The 20,822-nt window shown below is 41.5% G+C and overlaps 1 protein-coding gene across 3 annotated transcripts in view; it reads right to left on the reverse strand.

The window, feature by feature from the left end:
* LOC122984058 (unconventional myosin-Ic-like) overlaps window positions 1-20,822 on the reverse strand; it is a 60,652-nt gene that overhangs the window by 19,138 nt on the left and 20,692 nt on the right. For 2 of the 3 annotated variants that reach the window (XM_044354338.1, XM_044354340.1), the window contains 4 exons: window positions 3,723-3,878; window positions 3,155-3,270; window positions 1,023-1,221; window positions 213-293 (listed from right to left, as the gene is read on the reverse strand). In XM_044354338.1, coding sequence (XP_044210273.1) covers window positions 213-293; window positions 1,023-1,221; window positions 3,155-3,270; window positions 3,723-3,878 — 552 coding nt within the window. Of the gene's footprint in view, window positions 1-212; window positions 294-1,022; window positions 1,222-3,154; window positions 3,271-3,722; window positions 3,879-12,104; window positions 12,320-20,822 lie in introns of those variants that run through there. The other variant, XM_044354339.1, reaches the window with a different exon arrangement.

Below are 20,822 nucleotides of genomic sequence, written 5' to 3' on the forward strand. Positions count from 1 at the left end.
GATTATAACATGCAGGTTCATGGCAAATATTGTGCACCCGCAAGCACGGATACGGGAGAGAGGGAGTGATGTGATTAATGTCAAAATCAAAATCTATATAGAGGGAACAATATTTTAAGTTCTTGCAACAATCAATAAGCTCCCTTCTAAAGATAGGCTTGTTGGACCATGTTTAAAGTAGCTGCCAGTGTAAATCAGAATATTCTGCTCACCTTGAAGTCAAACTGAATGTCCATGTACTTGCCAAAACGACTTGAGTTGTCGTTACGCAACGTCTTGGCATTGCCAAAGGCCTGGAGGGATAAAGACAGGAGAGAAGAAGAAGAGTGAGGAGTGATGGATTGAGTGGAAGAGAGATAACAGGAAAATGGAGAGGAATAGTGTCATAAAGATGGGGAGACAGACAAGAAGGTAAGAGTCCCTGCAGTGTTCGTCTACAGTAGCGCAGATTATAAGGCATAGTGTACAAACACACACACACACATCTGGAGAGCATCTGGATGAGACATGCCACACATCAAAACAAGCGCTGCAGTAAACTTAACACCTCTCTATTGCCTTCATTTTCCAAAACAACGATTGTCAACCTGACACAGAAACAATGAATTCAACACTATTTTGAATAACTTTATGTAAAATGTTCATATAACTGGTAATATTTTAAATAAAAATATGATATGTTGGTAGTAATCAGCAGGAGAATGACAGATTTATGCCCAAATAAAAAGATAATAAAACATTATTCATGACAGTGTGATATTTAGAACTTATTTTGGCCTTAAAACTCTATTTTTCTTAATCTTGAGGTTTTGAGATCTTCATTTCAAACTGCTGACAGCCTGATATCTTGTATAAAAATCAGCCTCATATTCATCAACAAATCAATATACAGCATTTCCCTCGGTCATCACTCAGCAGGATGATAAATCTGGCTGTACAATAAATCCAATATGCTGAAAAGCTCTCAGTGTAGTCCACAGACAGGATTTCTTCCAGATGAAGGAAGTGCCGTCGGGTCTCACCTCCAGCACAGGGTTGGACTGCAGCAGGCGGTCCTTGACGGTCTGCACCTGCTCGCTGGCTGGACAGGTGACGGCGTAGTACTGCAGGATCTTCTTGGATGCCTCTGTCTTCCCGGCTCCGCTCTCCCCGGAGATCAGGATGCACTGATCCTTCCTCTCTGTCCTCATGGAACGGTAAGAGTTATCTGCCACCGCGTAGCTGGAGGAGCAGAGGGACAGACATGATCAGGCAGGTGGTCGGCAGGATGTGTGGAGACAAATGGGCGACAAGGCTTGGACTACAGGCAGAGAAACACCTTGAGACACATTTTATGAAAAACATTTCTGGAAATCATCACCTAACAAGGCAAGCTTTATTTATTTTGCACATTTCACACGCAGGGAAAAACATTGCAACATTGTAAGTCCAGTTTTCACTCTCCTTTAGTTCTGTTTTGATCTTGACTAACTCCTGAGAAAAATATCTTTACATCCTTAGCTGAACCAGCTCATCACTAACTTTGTTCCTTTGCTGTTTGGTGCTGTGTAGGTAGCGTAGACGGAGTTTATCAGAGCTTTTTTGCTGAAAACAAATGACATGTGATGAGAGTGGTGAGAATGAACACTATCGGTAAAGTTGTGGGCAGTAAAAGCAAAACAATGAGTGGAAAGAACCTAAAAAGCTCCAGAGCTGGTTGATAATTCTGTGGGTTTGTCTCTATGAGTGAGTCTTTTCACATTGCACATAGTGATGTAACTAATTGCCAACACAAAAATATTGATTATAGCAGCTTTAAATATTGGCAAAAGTATTTTCCACTGGCAGCTTAAATTCTAAATTACAGAATGGGTCCAGTCAAACAGTTATCAGTTAAAACAAGTATGTAATTAGAGAGAAGAAAGAATACATTGAATATTCATGAAATAAAACTTAATAAATGGTTAAATGGAAATCTGCATAAAAATTCACATCTATGTACTAACAAAATAGACAAGAATCATTCATCAGTCATGATGATGATGTTTAAAAAAAATGTAGCACTTAGCATCTCTTGGAGAACATGTGTTTGGAAAGTATCATATGATAACACATCATACTGTGTGAACATGGAAAGACACTGGACTGACTTCCAGTATGAATCATAATGTCCAAAGTGGAGCGCAGCCGGTTTTAGTTACAGTATTATTTATCAGCCCTGTGCTGCTATCAGCACTGCTATGTTGTTTCAGCTTGTTTGGACACATTTCTGACACCAGACTAATTGCTGGAAGATAAAAAAACGGCAGCTTGGCCATAGCCGCATCATACTGTATGTGTGTGTAATCTTTGTGTGTGATATTGGGGGGGTGGATGTGAGCTGGGGGTCAGGTTCTGGTCAGAGGAATTCCCTCTCAAGGGAGGAAATCTCTTGCCTGGTACCATCATTTGTTTACTTTTCTTTCCCCCTCTCTCTCCAGCCCTCCATCTCGACTTGCCAAAGCACATCTTTCTTTCCACTCACAGGGAGAGAAAACATTTGGCCATACACTCAGGGACTGAAGCAAAGAGAAGAAAAAAAACTACCAGTGGATACAGCAGAGAGAGAGAAAGAGCTAGCTAGAGATTCAAGAAGGTTTCAATAACGCCACTTTCAGTTTCCATAATGAACTTGATTGTTTTGTAGCTGACCTACAGGGTCTGGGGAGATTTAACGGGGAATCCCCTCACAATTCCTGTGGCAACCTTTCAAACAAACACTTTACCTCATGCCATGACGTCTTTCAGGCTGTTCATGGCATGACCATGAGAGCATTACGTAGTTGGTTGACTGTGACTCTTCAAATATTCCCACAGACCACTAAACACACACACTCTGACAATATTTAGAACACAGGTGCCACAAATGTTATGTCTTTGTGGGGGGAAAAGCTTGGTAAGCTTTATTTTAGGTTGTAGGGGAAAAAAAACAGGCAACACTAAACATACTGTTCACCATGAATGATGTTTGTGCTAATGAGTAAAAAATATGTTTCTCCTGTAATAGCGATGAAATGCACTGAATCATTTCTCACACATGCCTCTGTCTTCTATTAACTCTTCAACAACTGATTTGGCTGTAAATGTAACGGTATTGACCAGCATGATGTGAGGTATGCAGAGGTCGTGTACTTACATGTGTGGTGAGACCTCGTAGAAGTTGACCCCACGGTACCGTTCCATGTGGTTCTTGGTGTAGATCTCCAGATCTTTGTAGGGGTTAACTGACACCAGCACTGAACCAATGTATGTCTGATGGAGAGGAAATATACTGTTACATTACATGAGAAAGATCACTTGAAGCAATGTTAAACAAGTCACCTGGACTGAGACAACTGATAACTAACTAAATAATAATAAACAGAAAGAGAAGGTCAACTTCTGCAAACATTGATGGACCTGAGTTTCATCAATAATTGGCTAGAGTATCCAAGTCTTCAACTAGGAGGGATGACCTTTCTATAAAGGTGATTACAAGCTCTAGTTCACTTCTTGAAACAATCTGTGGATGTGATTGCATCACCAAAATTCAAAATTCTAAATGTTTCTGTATCACTGTCACCTAGAGAAATATCTGTGATTTGGTTACTTTTCTTCCTGTATATTGCTTCTGAAGTTATAGCTATATAAGATAGTGTGTCATAAAAATAAGGCAGACTTGAATAGGACACAACCCCCCCACCCTCCTCACTACTACTACTCACATAGATGAGGTTCTCTTTGAAGCGTTTGCGCAGGTTCTCTATGAACGAGCCCTCGCTGGTGTAGTTCTCCAGCAGGACAAAGTCCTGCACGCCCACCCGGTCTCTGGCTGTCAGGGCCGACTCCATCATAGCCCGCACCCCGTCACTAGCCACCACCTAGAGGACGACAAACAGGGAGTAGAGGGGATAAGTGACTGAACATAACAACATAACCTATGTACTGTAATACTTCATCAGTCATGGTTTGGCTGTCCCACGCAAGGAGAAATTGGAGAAATGAAGAAGGGAGGGAATGAAAAACACCAAACACTCCACATCACACGCACACATAATCCATCTTCATTTAGGAAATAAGGAGTGAGACGAGTAAAGTAAACCAGCACTCAAAATCATAAATCAATGCAGCACCAAGTGGAGGAAGTGGAAGAAGTGCACTACCTTGTTTAATACCCCACTGTGTGTGTATAAGCTAGAGTATCAGGTGGTTGTGGGATTCAAACTGTGATGCGCGGAGGCCAACAGTTTCTCAATGAACTAAAACAAAAACACGATGGAATAACTGAAAAAAAGCAGGATTTTGGTAAATATGGATATTTTGCCAGTCAGTTTGTGTTTTCCTTGACTGACTGATAAATCAGCCGATAGTGCAGATGTATTTATATCTGTGTGTATATGTTGGCTGATGAAGTAAGAAGAAATGTGAGCACAGAAGATATGTTTGAAGTCATTTTGAAACAGTGTCGCCATAACACCAGCGAGCACTGACAGGTTTATTTTTCATCAGTATCTGTTACATGTCCTGCTGACAGTTCTTTAAAAAACACATTTTTTGACTAAAGAATTGTAACTCATGGTCCACTTGATAGCTTTTTTTCTCTCAGTATCCATGATAAAGAAGGTCATGAGTTGCTGTTAAAAGCTCTGGCAAAAGGTAGTTGACCTTACGTTAACATTATACATCAAGCATGAACTTTCAGGATTAAATTTGAAGGATCTTTATCACAAATGGTTTCATGTTATGTGTTTATAAACATTCATACTGGCAAACATATTGTTATCAGATTTTTTAAACTCTAAAACATGAATATTGTTATTAACCTCAAAAATTGAATGTGTGTCAAGCTGCACTGCAGTGTTGTAGGACTGTATCCTCATTAGAATCTTATTCAGCAGTTTGACCAACAGGTCCAACGAGTATTTTTCAGGGGTTCAGAAGACTTTTAGTGTTCCAGGTTTTATCATCTGTCTTTTGGAGTCTCTTTGCCATAAACTCTAAAATTTACAGATATTGGATATGAGCACAAATAATCATCTGCCGTTAGCTTCAATCCAAAAACTTCAACAGAGGGTCTTACAATAGATCCAAATCAGATGCATTGTTTATTGAGATAAAAATTTTTGTGCGCAAGTAAATCCCAAAAGGTTTATTTAGTCCTTCCTGTCCCGTAAGTTCACATCTTTTAGGACATAGAGAAAATCCAAAATCCCCCCTCCCAGCATTCAACCTACAATAGAGCACATTCAAACCAATGCCAAGACCCGCTGTTTGAAGTCCAAAAGACCTCACATTCATTCAAACACATACAACTAAACAAAGCGGAGATTTTCTGTTTGTACTTGGTCCAATGTTTTCTTTAGAACAGCCTCTAAGTGATCTTACCACCTCTAGAAACGGAGATGGAGTTGAACTTAGATGTGGAGATTAAAGTTATCACTTCAACCTAAGTGCAACAAGCCCCACCCAGGTTGCACATATTTAAAAAAAAATTTACAGAACTAATTTAGCATGAGAAGCGAAGTCAAACTGTAACACTTACATGTTTCAGATCATCGACACGTTTGGCCAGGAAGCCGCTTTCTAAAATAGAAGCTTGAGTTTTAAGCATAAGATTGCGAATGTTGCTCACATCCATGTTTAACATGTACCCGGTTGGACAAAAATACAACCAGCTACTAGACTTGTGCTGGAGGGCAGAGGCAGCCAGCGCAGGGACGGGGACAGTCAACACACACACACACACACACACACACACATACACACACACATAAAGTACAGCAGGTGTTGTTGTTGTGTTAAGCAGTACAGTAGTCTTCATCCCTCAGGAGACCACGAAGAAGAGATGGAGAAAGAAAGAGAAGAGAAAGCTTGAGGGAGGAGAGAACATATTAATTAACGATGGGTGAGACGGGAGAGAGACATGTGAGAGGAAGGAGTAAAGAGATATGAGATGATGGATGCCAGGTTATGACTCCAGTCCTGCACCATCGCTCCATTTCAACTGCACTAAAAAGTTAACAATAATCCCTGAAATTCCACACAGCAGCGCCCTGAACACAACACCTTCAATCACTGCAGAACAGACACACACGTGAACAACATCTTGAGTGGATTTCACACAAGTATGCATGAATATGTTTGATCCCGGCTTTCAAAGGAGAGCTCCAGTGTCCCACGGTGTTTCACACATGGGGAGAAACCATGGGACACTAGTGTGGACCATGCTCTGTGTTTTTTTTAAGTCCGCAAAACAACTTCAGGCAATGACAAATACCATTAACAAGCATTGTCTGTTATACTTATGTGCTTTAATGCAGTGAGCCGTTCCTGCACTTTATCTTTACTGCCTTTTAAAGAGGGAGTCTTAGAACTGACTCACCTCTTATCTTTATGATCTGATGATGACTCAAGTTTTCATTGGTGCCCTTCTTCTACTTCTTAATCTGGGCTGTAAAATGTGCATGTGTGTGTTTGTACGCCACATCGCTACAAAGTCACAACCATGGCACTGATCCACAGTGCAGACGATTCAGTTTCATCTCAGAAACTTTTACGAGACACTATTATACAACTCCCATATTAAACGGCTATAAATAGAACCTGCAGTTAATATTGGTGTTGATTTTTACAACACGTTGGCTACATTCACTGTAAGCTTCTTCAACTCTCATGGAGGCTTCACAGACAGATGACGATGTCTGGGACAGTAAATGCAGCTTCAAGGCAATGAAGGCCCCGCAGATCAAGAGGAGTGACTGGGGAAAGCACGCTGACACACTGGTAGAAGTTATAATCCTTCAGATTTTCATGATATCAAACCTTGTTTTTGATATATTGTATGGACTATGTTTTTTCAGCAATAGACATTCTGTAATAACCTCTGTATCTAGTAATTTAACAGCGGCGGAGTCCGCCATCCCCACGCTGGATTCAAACTGCCCACCTACACACGAGGAAATGATGCTTGTACTTTATCAAGTGTTAGTAATTTTATCTCACTGATATCAACCTCACTATTTACTGTTCACTCTCCTCACACCTTATCAAGAGTGTAGTGAAATAAGTTTCACTGTACATTGTAAAATCAGTTTTATCAACACCTTCATCTATAGCTTTCACACACCATTAGCGGTGCAAGTGACAGAATATCAAGCTCAGTGATTGGCTGTCAACTTTTTTTATTAAAGAACCAGATATATTCTAAAGCAGTTGTTCGTCTTTTGTACTGGTGATTTAACCAGGAGAGTTTCATGCTGATCCAAAGTGTAGAAGTGTTCAAACTGTGAGTAATGTAACATTCACTATGGAAAATATTGATGGGACTTTTACCTCTAGAACAAGGGGCGCCCAGAATTACACCACATACTTTGCAACTCTATACTGCTAATATAAACTGACCATGTCCTACTGCTGCTGCTTTACATAAAAAGCATTAAATTCATGTTGTAGAAATAATAGAACAAGAAGGAGCGCACCTCCATCTCCTCGGTTACTCCGCCCTGCTGTTGTGTGGAAAACTACACATGAAATCAGATTATGGTTGCTGATGGCATGATGGGAAAAGGCCAATTATTGACTGACTTCTTTATTAAAACAACATGACTTTGTTTGGCTGCGGTGTAAACTGATACACCAGCTGCTCTTCTGCTGTGTTTCTGAAGAGTTTATTCCAAGTATTATTTAAAATGCACACATGCATGAAACATGTGTGCACGTGTGAGGTCATATTTGTGATAACTGTCTCGTACATCTTTGTTTCTCTCGCTCCTGGATGCCATGAACTCTGGTGACCTATTGTTTCACACATCTCTTCAGAAAGCAAAGAAACCGCAGCTGTGTGTGTGTGTGTGTGTGTGTGTGTGTGTGTGTGTGTGTGTGTGGTTGTGCGTGTGTGTGGTTGTGCGTGTGTGTGCATCCTGAGAGCCGTGTTTGTGTGACTAACATTCTTTACTGCTTATCAGTCCTTGCTGTGATAAGTCTGTATACTTCTCACCTGACAATCAAACAGTGTCAGCAGTATTACGACCTCTTTACATTTGATTTTTGCTATTGCTGCTCAAGCTAACTATCCACTTCTTTTTCTCAATCCAAACACGCTGCTGTGGCTGCAGCTGGAAACATATGAAACATATGACTTCCTATGTAGCTGAGGTGTTTTTTTCTAGGAGAGAATTACAAGACACTGAGTGTTTAAAGGAACTCATCACCTGGAAACAGGTTAAATCACTATTAAGAGAAGCAAAACTGACATTCATTTATATGAAGTTGTCATGATTTACTACAAAACCCTCCAAATGTTATGGCAACTTGGGAGGAAAGAAACCAGAACCTTGTTTTCTCACCTCTCCCCTCCTCTTCCTCCTCTATACATTCTATCACTCATTCACATTCCCTCCTCGTTTCAGTCTCTCCCCTTCTCTCTCCATTACTTCATTGTTTCCCGATCCCGCTTTCAGTGTTTGGTTTTCCTGAGTGTAATGCCGCACGCTGGACCTCCACCCGTTTTCTCGACGCAAGTCACACACACACACATTTATTCTCAGGAACACACCGAGTACGTGCCTACCCGGTTCCTACATGTCGTCACGTTTTCCAAATCCTGTGCAGCAAACAAGGCAGCTTGGAGCCAGGTTAGCAGGAGGAGACCTGCAGAGGTACAACTCTGAGACCTCCACATCTATAAGAGTTTCACTGCACTTATACAGCCCTTTTTTAACCTCAATGGACCAAGTGCTTTGCAGTTTGCCTCTCATTCACCCATTCACACACACACACACACACACACCAATGCCAACTGTTCAAAAAATAAGTTAACAAATCTACTAATCTGACCAAACATTCAATGCCAACCTTCGGTACCATGAGAGTTTTTTGCTCGTTAATAAAAAAGTATTGAGGCACAATACCCAGGTGTATGTACACAGAGAGATCAAAGGTGTCCCAATACAACTGTATTACATCATGTAGTTTGATCCAAGCACCATTTAACTGTTCCTCATGTGCCTCTTTTTTAAATCATCATCATTATTTAATCTCTCTATTCTTCACATTTTCCTTTTTCTTATTCCTCCATGCTTTCTCCTCCCTTCAGTGCCTCCGTCCTCTTTCAAACGACAGATTGAGCGAGCGAGCACATCTAAGAGAAGCAGAGAAAGGGGGAGAAAGCAGAGGGATTTGATCATCCAGCCGGCCTGTGAACAATAGCAGCTCTCTCTTTGACCTTTACGTCGCCCTGGGTGCGCTCGCGGAGCTCAGATGTCACACTGTTTATGTAAACCTCATCCAACCTGCTGCTTTCAATGCACTATACAGCGCACACGATGAACCACGGATGGATGATGATGAGACTTTAAGACTTAACAGCCATGTAAAGCAGCCCCACCCAGGCAAGAAGTGCATATACACTAAATAAGACACTGAATAGATATCAGGGTTTGTAAGATATGTTTACATGGTATGATTTTGTTATTATTCACTTTGTATGACATAGTTATATATAGCAGGTCTGCATGGAGTTTGTCTATATGCAAACTGGATGGGATTTAAAGAAGCTCATAAACAAATCAGGCCCCAGAGCACTTAACACCAACTGGAGTTAAATATTTGCTCAAGATGCAGGTTAAATATGCAAAAATGAGAACAGAGGAGTGTAGCAGTCAGAAAAAAAAAACTTCTGACTTCTGTTTCACATGCTTTGTTCTATAATTACAACCAAATGAGTGAGGCGTGTGGCTCTGATGAAGAAATGGTTAGCTACTCGTGCAGTGTTTTGCCCTTTTTCTACATTTTTCCTCTATGAATCAGTTGTCTGGCACTGACTTCTCCTCCTCTCTCATCTGTTCTGCACTAGCTGGTAGAAAAAAAAAAAAAGGGGGGCATGAAGTGAAGAATTACTCAACGTCTAGATTCGTCTTTCAGACATGAATGTTGCCCTTGTGAAAATATAGTGAGGCCAGTGATGATGCCAAGTGTGACATCAGAAGCCACACAAGTGCTGATGGTGTCCTGTTGGTTTTTTGATGGGACCACAAATCAACCACAGGCTTCATCAAACGAGGAAGTGGTCGATAAATCGCAACACATGCCTCCATGAGCAGATTCCTATCAGTCGGAAAGGGATTTTCTTTGAGATTTGAAGACACTTAAACATAAATAACCAACTGGAGGTGAGCTAAACCCTGTGCTACTGTAAGTCAGCGTGTGTGTTTGTGTGTGTGTGTGGCAGGGGAATGCAATTATAATCAAAGGCAGATGATATATCGACGCTGAAGCATTTTCCCCCCGTTTCACACATACAGATATAGGATTCCCACTTATTAATATTGTGATTATGATTACCATGGCTACGGCCTACAGGTTTAGCAGTGAGCACGTTCATTTCCATCTCAGGAGACAGTGGAGCTGCTCTGCGGAGCCGTCAGACAGGTGGGGTGAGCTCGCTAGTCTCGCCTACCTGAGGACATGTGGGCCAAAACAACTCGACCGCCTGCCAATCAGAGAGTACTCTGTTTATTTATATCCACAACTACTTCACCAAGGACTCACCATGGTTAAATGTTCCTACGCAAGTCACCACTCTGCTTCATTCCCATCAGGTGTACCTTTCCACTGCTTACCCTCAACTCTGATCTTCCTGGTGGGGGGGGGGGGGCAGGGAGCAAGTTAAATGACAACGTCCCTACTGTGGAGTCCATTAAGTATCATATTTTTCTTACAACTATCATTTTACTCACTGGTTACGACTATTAATGAAATAAAAAGAGAGAGAAAAAGTATGTTCGTGTGGGACTGACATGCTGCTGTATGCTGTCAAAATCAAAAGTAGCTGGTTAACTCTTTTTAGTCTCAGTTTAGCTTTAAAGGGACATTTTTACTTTTTACTGTCTTTACTTTAAACCTGCACATTTCAAATAAATCATTATTTATGAGACATTTATGACTCCATCGAGCAGTCCAAAACAGTTTAGCAACTCTGTCACTTACCCGACCCCAGCGATAATCCATAGACATTCAGTTTTGAGGTTTTAGAGTCATTATATTTGTATTCCAGCTAGTTCACCGAGACATTCCCGAGCTTCTCACTCGCCTCTCTCTAGGCTGCATCGACACTAGAGTTAAGATGAAGTTTAACAAGAGTGGAGAGCCTGGAGAGAGTGAGACCAGCCCAACATATAACTACCTATTGAGCTGAAGTCAGATGCCCTGCAGGCAGTAATGACAACTGTGTCAGGAATCTCTCAGTGCATTGTACTATCCTGATAAATCAATCAGACACACACACTGTTGTAGAAACACAGAAAGCTTGTAAAAAATTGATAAAAATCCTTATGGATATGTGTCAAAATGTGGAGGAAATATTTTCAGGATTTAAGAAAATATATACACAATATAACATGAAAAAGGAAGTTTCAAGTCACACACACACACACACACACACTCATACTTCATTGATACATCAACACATGCTTTTTTCATTAACATGCTCAGTCTCAGTGAATGCCAAAGAATGCTGCCCAGCCACACAACACCACCATGTGATTGCCTCGCCCTGGGGCGGTGCACACACACACACACACACACACACACACTTACTCACACACAGCGATGAGGACACACCTTCCCAGATATCAAATAGATCCAAATACAAATAGATCTGACATCGACATGATAAATGCAGAGTCGAGGTGAGGAAGGGATGCTGAGATCAAAGAGGAGACTGACTAACAACAAACAGTTGAGGCAAAGATCGCTGGATTCCTGTCAGGGAAGCAAAAAGTCAGTTCTGGGTCTCACCTGTCACTCGCTCACCTGCGTCCTTGAGGTTCAAGAGCATACCGTCAAGGTTGTTACACTATTTAAATGCCACTGTAGCTACTCATTACGAATAAGGCGGCTCCTAAAAACTTCCTCTTCCACTTCAATAAACTCCATCCCGTTCTCTGACAAGTCTGATCAAAACTAAATCCATCTTACACATAACTCCTCACCTTTCACCTTGTCACATAAAAAAACCTGCATGTTTAGACTTTGACTAACAACACCATAAAAAAAAAAAAGTGTCCTGATTTTCACCACTTTCTCTGCGAGACGACTGGGTGTCTTACCAGAGGTCTGTACTTCATGGCTCCTGCTCTCGAGTGATCTGGACGGGTTATTCGTTCCCCCCCCCACTCCCGAGCCGATAGTCCCGCTATAAGAATGTGGCCTCCAGCGCCGCGTCACGACCACTATTTAGCCGAGAGTTTGTTTTTAGAAGCTTTCCCCTCTGTCCTGAGAGCCAGCTGCCATAGCTTCTCCTCTTACTGCTGCTTGCACACACACCTCACTCTCTCTGTCTCTAGCTCGCCACTCGTTCACCCACTTTCTTCTCCCTCCCTCCCTCCAGAGGAAATAGTCCCTGTGTTGGGTGACACATAACCCCCCCTCCAACACTCCCCCCTTTCCCTCTCTCTGCTTTTTTCCCCCCTCGTCGCCCTCTCCTCAATCCGACAGGCGCTTATATGCTAAAAGTGAAAACTTACCCTAGTTGCTCTCATTTGGACTCTTTTCTTGCTCTTTTGCTGCTCTTAAAAAAAAGGGAGAGGATATAAGAGAGCAAACACATCTCCCATCACACACACATCTGGCCTTAACCATCCCTGGAGAGAAAAAAGGTTGAGAGAGGAAAAATGCGTTCTGATGCCAAAAGGGTAAAGAGTATGTGTGCATCCAAGCGTGCTTGTGTGAAAAAGGGAAACTCTTGGATACAAAGTAGTAAATGCAGCATGAGCCAATAAATAATCATGTATTAGAGCCAGGAGAGTTTCCTTTTCCTTCCCTCCTCCCTCTTTCCTTCCCTGCTCTCCCCACTCTGAGATTTACAAGCTGAAGCAGAAACCAGACAAGCAGCCAAGAGTCCCACTGTCATAAATACTGCTTTTGATGCATCTACGCAGGCTCACACACACACACACATACACACATGTAGAGAATAATGTGCGCATGCATGCACACAAATACATACGCAAGGTCTTACCATCGTTAGTCCAATATCATTACAGGGGAGTGTAATCAGTCCGGACCAGTGTTGCACACACGTACGCACACACACACACGCTCTGTGCAGATCAAAGACCTCAGCAGTCTAATGCATCTGCTTGTTAACACTAATAACAACTGACATCTTACAGGCAACGGGCATGTGCTGCTGAGAACAAAGAGGAGGACAAGTTTCCACCACGGTTGCTGGATTAATACACAGACATTAACAAAAGGCTGGTTTAAAGTCTGATGGTGATCTGTTTTAAAGGCAAAGTCTCCAAATCACCTGTTAGTGAGCTCACACCGAGCATCTCTTTTCATTAGAACACAAGAGAGATTGGATAAAACGTAAATTGTAAGATTGAAACCTGAGTGTGAGAACTATGAAATCAGAATCATGAAAACGCAAAACACATCTTCGATAGGATTCACACTTGAAATAGACTGCCGGAGTCTGAGCTGCAAGCTTCAAAGAGCGGAGTGGCAGCAGGAAAAGCCAGGTTTTACAGGCCTCATTAGGATGACTCGCTGCTTCCTGTGGATCTAAGAGAATAGGCCCATAAATCCAAACAACTAGCACTTGTTGGTAACTGCATATTCCACGTCTCCGGGTCCATCTCTTCTTTATCGGCTACCCACACACACACACATTCGAAAAAAGCTAGATTTTATAAGGATACTGTGTGTGTGTCTAGTCTGGTTTTTGTATGATGAGAACAATAATATAAAAGGGGAAAGGAGCTGATGGAAAAGTAGAGAGGAGTTGGAAATGAACGGGGGAAAGAAAAAGTAATTGAGAGAATGAATGCGGGCGGGTACGAGTAGAGTCAATGAGTTCAATTTCACTTCACATAGCTGCAGCTGAGCTCAGGTGAAGTCTTGGCCAAGGTCATTCTTTAATACGTCTATTCATGTTTCCTTTGTAGCTCCTCCACTCAGGAAGAAAAGACAGGGTCTTTCAGTTAGCACTATGAAATCTCAAGCACTTTCATTACTTTCACTGACACTTCCAACTGCTTCATATGACATAATACTCGTCAATTGACACCTAATTTTTTTTTTCTTCAACTGACAGTTCAACTACTTTCAAATCTTACACTTCAACTGACATTTCAGCTGCTTACAGCGCACACATCAAGTGTCCTCAGAGCTTCCACCTCAACTGAAACTTCAAATACTTTTACTGCTGCTTTCACCACAAACACGTCAACCGACAGTTCAACTGCTTTCGATCATTTAACTTCGACTGACCTTTCAGGACTCGGGTCAACAAAAAACTTCTTCAACTCTTCTGAGTCATACCACTTCAACAATTTAACTGCTTTCAGTGACACTTTGATTGACATCATCTTACAGTTTATATGCTTGAACTGGCATCAGTTTATTTCAGGACTTCCTTTTCAAGTGACACTTCCAGCTCAGTTCATCAAATACACTTCAACTCACATTTCAGTGCATAACATAAAGGTTCAAATTCTTTCAGTTTCCATTTTAATTGCTATTTCAGCAACTACTTTCAGTAATAATATTTTGACAACTTTGCAACTTTTTTTTTAGCATTTCCATAATTTGAAATGCTTCAACTATGACTTCTCAGCAGGGTAAAGTTTCCCTCAGAAAATTTTGCATCTTTTTAGTTTCTCTTGTTCCAGAAATGTGAACTGGCGTCACCTTTCTCATTCCATTTCCCTCAGTCTGCTCCCAGGCTCACATAGCTCAGGTGGAGGCTTAGCCAAGGTCGTTCTATTCATGCTTCCTTGTAACTCCTCCACACACTCAGAAAAAGATTCTTCAGGGGTCTTTCGGTTAGAAAAATGGTTCTTTACAAAACAGTAAATGGTAAAAGACACAGCTTTCATTTACTGTTGTTACACAGAATCATTCAAAGTTGATCCTATTGCACCAAAGTTGTTCAGTGTATTCAGAGAGAGAGAGCAGGTATACCTTCCATGTCTTATTAAAGAGAATTATAGTGATCATATAAAAAGAGCACACCCTTGAAAAACAAGCTCAACTGAGGACACATGCTATTTCTCCTCCGCACCGCCCTCTACTGGTCGTCCCTGAATAAATGAAACTCAATAAGGAGTTAGGAATTAGATTTTTGCTGAGACAAACATCAAAATGCCTGAAAATAACAGACCTCCATTTGCATACCCATCTGTCTGTGTGCTGAGAGGGAGCAAGAGAAAACAAACACTTTGTACCGGGCTTAGCGGTGTCTGTGTCAGAGATTAAACTTTGTACACCTCGTTTGATGCGCCCCCCCCTCCTCCTCTTCCTCACTCTTTTCACTCTCTTTCTCTCGTTTCATTGCCAGTATAATCAGAGCCCCTACTGCAGGAATCTGAGTAATGTTTTCCAGACGCTCTCTCTCTGTCTCTCTCTCTCTCTCTTTCTGTGTCTCTCTCACAACTGTGTGAGAATTCGCTGGACGGACGGCAGGAAACTGGCAAAGATACAAGCACAGATAGCGGCTGGTGTGGCGGCACGGTTGTAAAACACCCGTCGTTTCCACTAGATTTGTTCGTTTATTCATCTGCGCTAATGTCTCTGGTTAAAAGTGTGCAGACTGTAAAGGTGTGTGTGTGTGTGTGTGTGTGTGTGTCTGTATTCTGCAGGCTCATGCTGAGGCAGCATATTTGTGCTGAGTTGGAGGGAGGAGGGGCTGTATCTGACCACCAGTGTCTCGCTCGGCTCAGCTGTCAGACTTTAACCCTTGCTTATCCACTTTCTTAGCCGCCTCCAGTCAAAGTTAACTCTTCCAGCTGAAGTGGACGTTGCAGGGAATGATTGACATGTGAAGATATCTGGGAAGTGATGTAGAAACACCGCAAAAATGAGACCAAAAACATCTGAGTATAAAATTATTATCATCCTAATGATCTGCTGGCACCAGATAGAGCATCTGTCTCTCTCCTCCCACGTACTGCCTGACAGCCTTTCTTGCCTACACACTATAGCTCGAACGATACTGCATTTTTGGGGCCGATGCCAACACCGATATTAGGGAGTAAATAAATTCCGATATCAATATTTCGGCCGATAATCTTATATATACAGAATATATATGTACATAAACACACTTTTTTTGCAATGATCCCGCAAATGTGGTTATAAAACACTGAAAAAGATATGTAATAGAGGCATGATATTTTACAGTTTAACAATAAACTTTATTGTATAAAATGACATCAATGCACTGAAACAATAAACTACACTGGTAATTTAATAATTATAAATCACTATAAATAAAAAAACAGAACAAAAAACATGTATATATTACACTTGAATTGAGAAAAAGGATCAAATATACATAAAATGTTGCCTTTACAACTTTAAAAATTAAAAAATATATATAGCGGTGCATATCAGACAAGATATATGCTGATACCAACATATCTGTGAGCAAATATCTGCTGATATATCTCGCTGGGCTCTACTACACATGCTAGCTGAGGTTACAATACAGCATATTCAATCCCTTGTCCTTAACACTTTACAGCTCTGAGGCTATAAATGGTGTTACATAAAAGCACTATGAGGGGCATAAAGCCATGGAAACAAACATTGTTTTATATTTGCCATTTGGCCGGCCGGAAGAGCACTCCAATTACAGGCTCTGATGCCTAGTGCCACATGTTGGCCAACAGTATCAAAAGCAGTACGTAGAACATTCCGTGCCTTCAATATTGTGGGTTTTTGACTAATCTTAGTAAATGCTAAATAGATAAAAGGCAGTACTGAAGAAACTGAAAGTGCATTCATTTTATACATATAAGAATAGGAATTAATTCAATTTAATTTTGAATATCAGACACAATTTATTATTACAAACAGGATTTTCATTTGTCTTAAAACATATCTGGAGGGGATCTTAAATAATATTGCTTTTCCACATTAAGTGACCTCAGGTTTCTCCTCTGTCTTATCACAGATGTTTGCAGGAGAGCTACAACTTGTCTTACCATTAGGAGCAATAAACTGCATGTATTATTTTTTCCTTACACACTGCATTTATTATCTTCTATTCAAACATTACTCCCTCTATAAAACTGAGGTTATGGTCCCCATCTCAGGTCACTGATGGGTTAGTGATTCTCTTCAGATTGAAAGCTCATGTTGGTTGGCCTCTCTATCACACACAAACACACCACTTTGGGGGGGAAACACCAAATTAAACATCGAGTTGTTTAGATTGAGGGAAAGAAGGAGGGAAAAAAAAAAAAAAGCTCAAATCCCACTGACCACTTTCAGGCAAATGCATGTGACCTCGACTCCGTGGGAAATCAGAAATGGGAACTTGACTTTCCTTTCCTGCTCTCTCTCTCTCTCTCTCTCTCTCTCTTTCTCTCTCCTCTGCTCTCCTCTCCTTACATTCTTCTTTCCTCTCTCACTTCCTCTCCACTAGATTTGTTCAGAATTATCTTGGTTATATATATAGTAATTTTCCACTCTCCCTCCGTTGCCCATACGGTCCAAAAATAAGTCTTGGGAATGTGTCGTCATGTAACATCATGCCTCGCTTATCTGCCAAATTTATTAGAAGCTAATACTGTGCTGCAAACTAAAGTGTAACTAAAAAGGGATGTCTGCAGCTGCTCCGTGTAGACAACAGATCACTGCTACCACACATGCCGGGTTGCCCTATGGAACACCCACAACGCATCGATTCTTGATCCTGGATGTGTTCAATTGAAGTAGGTCAAACTCATGTGACTCATGTGCACCAAATATTGCTAAATAGAGTTGTATCATGCGAAGACTACTGCATACACACGTCCCTCTGAGCACGGAGGACTTCCCCTGATTTCAACACATGCAACATACCCTGGTGGACAGACTGATGCTAAATATCAGCCTCACAGTCTCTAAAGATACTACTGAGACATGACGCACTTAAGAGTGGAACATCATAAACTTATAGTTTACCATGATAGTATAAGGCACTGTCTGTAAATAAATATGGACGCCAGGATGGCTCCCCAAAAGTGAAGCCAAAAAATCTCGACTGCCCCCTGGTGGCTGGCTGCAGTATGGGTCATAAGTCCCGCCCCCTCAATGTTAGCAGATGGGACATGAGCCAAACTAAAAACATCAAAATACACATCAAATAAATTTTTCCCAAATACAGTTTCTGTCATATCAGGTAGTTTTATCACACTGATGTTTGTCCAGGTGCTCATTTTTCTGATTAGTTTGTTTTTAATTTGACGATATAAAAAAAGGGGTTTGTGACGTCATGATTGACAGCTGTGACGGCTGCTCTCAAACCTCCGTGAGGCTGCGGGACAGCAGAAGGTGTGACCCGTGGGGTTGACTCTACTGTGCAGAGCTCCAAATGACGTCACACAAGCAAGATGGCAGCTCCCGGAAAGGAGATATTTTGGCTTCACTTTTGCAAAGCGGTAGGACGTGGAAACGCTTCGTCCATATTTATATACAAGTCAATGGCATTAGGCCAGTGTATTGTTTGTTCATACGCTAGGCAGATATTAGTCTTCCAATAAATACTGTATAACAGGCTCAAGGTGTGTTCAGACAGAAAGCTAAACAAATTTTCGTCTTGCGTCATTTGCTGAATGTGAGCACTGGAGCGTTTGTGCAGTCTGTGTTTATTCCCCCCAAACAGCTACTGTACCAGACCAGAAGTGTTTCTGTGCTCTTCCTGTTGTCTCTCTCCATTTGCCTCTTGTGTCTGTACATTTAGGAAACAGATTCATAAAGCCCCAGGATGAATGCAAATTTTTTTTGCTCAAGTTGAAACATTTTGAACTCGCTATGTCTTCGCCTCAATTTGCAGCACCCTGGGCGTCTGCTCATCTATTTGTGTCTCTCCGTTGACTTTGTATACAACACACATATGAACACACAGTCACATCTCAAAGCTTCATCAGCTTATTTAACTGGCTTTTAATGAGGATGCTGATAAGAATGAAAGCGATACAGCATGTAGTATGTTTTTATATTATGAAAATGGAAACATTGAAGCAAATACTTGTATCAGTGGTAACACACCTAAAAAGCCCATAGTGTGAGCCATAAGTCTATCATTGCATATGAGCTTTTGGGATGACGTCTCTATCAACACTGCATTGTTCTGTCATACTGAGCACACCCTTGACTGCAAGGTTGAACGGGTTCATTTTCAGCATTTTCAGCCTATGCTGCAAAGGTTTCATCAGAGTGATGAAACCCAGGCGTTAAAGGATGCTGATACACACTATGCTATGATGACATCAGTAATACAACATAAGACCGGTTCTTTTTTACTAAATAGCACTATAAACCAACATCATCTGTGGCGCCAAGAAGATTAGCCTGGGATGGCAAAATATGTCAAAGCTAGCACAGCTGAAATTGAGAGAACAAATAGTTAAGATATGTTCTTTTGGTTAAAACTGATCTTAAAAAAGGCATTTGAAACACAAACCACCCTCTGCAGTGATGTCCTCTATCAAAACGTTGACAGAAAAGTACATATAGCCCGTATGATGACTCCACCCGTCTCCATTACAATATCCTAGAGTATCACTTTACATGTCAGCTAAAACAGCAGTCCCAGTGGGCACAACTGTGCTGTAGCTGGCTTTCAACCAAAAGCAATATGTCTGCACTTCTAACTGACTTCTAACACATCTAGTTTGGGGAAATGTGGCTTGTTAGTCATCTATAGTAGTATGTTAGTATGTGATGAAAGAGTGTCCAATTATCTACCCAGGACATGCACAGATGTGGATCATTGGCTCACTACTGCTTGATGCTACCGCTATGCAATACTAAATGACAGAAGCAGAGTTTTTCACAGAGTGAGTGCACTAGAACTCCTCCTTGCACGTCTTTCTCTGGCTGTCTCTGTGTATTGTTAATTTCCAGCAGGCCTGGCTTTCTTCATGACACTCCGCAGATTCTCTCACCATAATAAAGTTGCTCTTGTAATCGGTACTAATACAAGTCATTACAATAACTCGAACAATAAAAATTGAACTTTTGGCCTTTCTCCTCTCTGGAGCACAACTGTCAGCGTGAGCTGCCATACAAAAGCCAGAGGGGGATCAAACTTTAACCCAGCGGCTACAAATCAAACAATAAAGAAAATCCAAAGTGCCCTTTTGAACCATCAAATACCTGCTCAAAGTCGCTGGAAATCTGCATGAAGCCCTCCAAAACCAAAACACTTATGCAAACAAGGTCCTAACATTCGCCAGACTGTCACCATCACCATCCTCAGCCTTTCACTCTCTCTCTTTCTCCCACAGTCTTCCTCTCACTCCCCCCCCCCCCCCCCCCCCCCCCCTTCAATCTTTTTTCCATCTTTCACACCAAAATCCATGCTTTTGAGTGTGAAATTTCATTTAATCCTCGGATGGCTCCTTACTGATTTAAAAAGAAATACAAAGTCAAGAGGAAAGGAAGGGGAGGGAAGCAGGGACTGACAAAAAAAAAAATGAATAGAAAAAATAAAAAAAGGCAGTGCAGGGCGGCTGTGATGTCAGAGCGAAAGAATGCAAGCCATGTGGGCGGCAAACAAGAGTCGGGGAACAGAGACGAGAGGGCAGAAGAGAGAGAAACACGATGAAACAGAAGTATCAAGAAAGAGGATGAGGGGCAGGAAGTTGATGACAGATGGTGAAAGTGTCACTGCAAGAAGGAATAAAAGATATTAAATGTGGGTGAATGTGTGTGTGTGTGTGTGTGTGTGTGGTATGTGTGTGAGTGTGTGTTTTCTGACATAACTAGCTGTCTGCCAGCTTATAGTGACCCAGCACCATATTGACACAAGGGGGTTCCCAGGGGCCAAA

This window comes from Thunnus albacares, chromosome 6 (assembly GCF_914725855.1).
Source record: "Thunnus albacares chromosome 6, fThuAlb1.1, whole genome shotgun sequence".
Lineage (NCBI taxonomy): Eukaryota > Metazoa > Chordata > Actinopteri > Scombriformes > Scombridae > Thunnus > Thunnus albacares.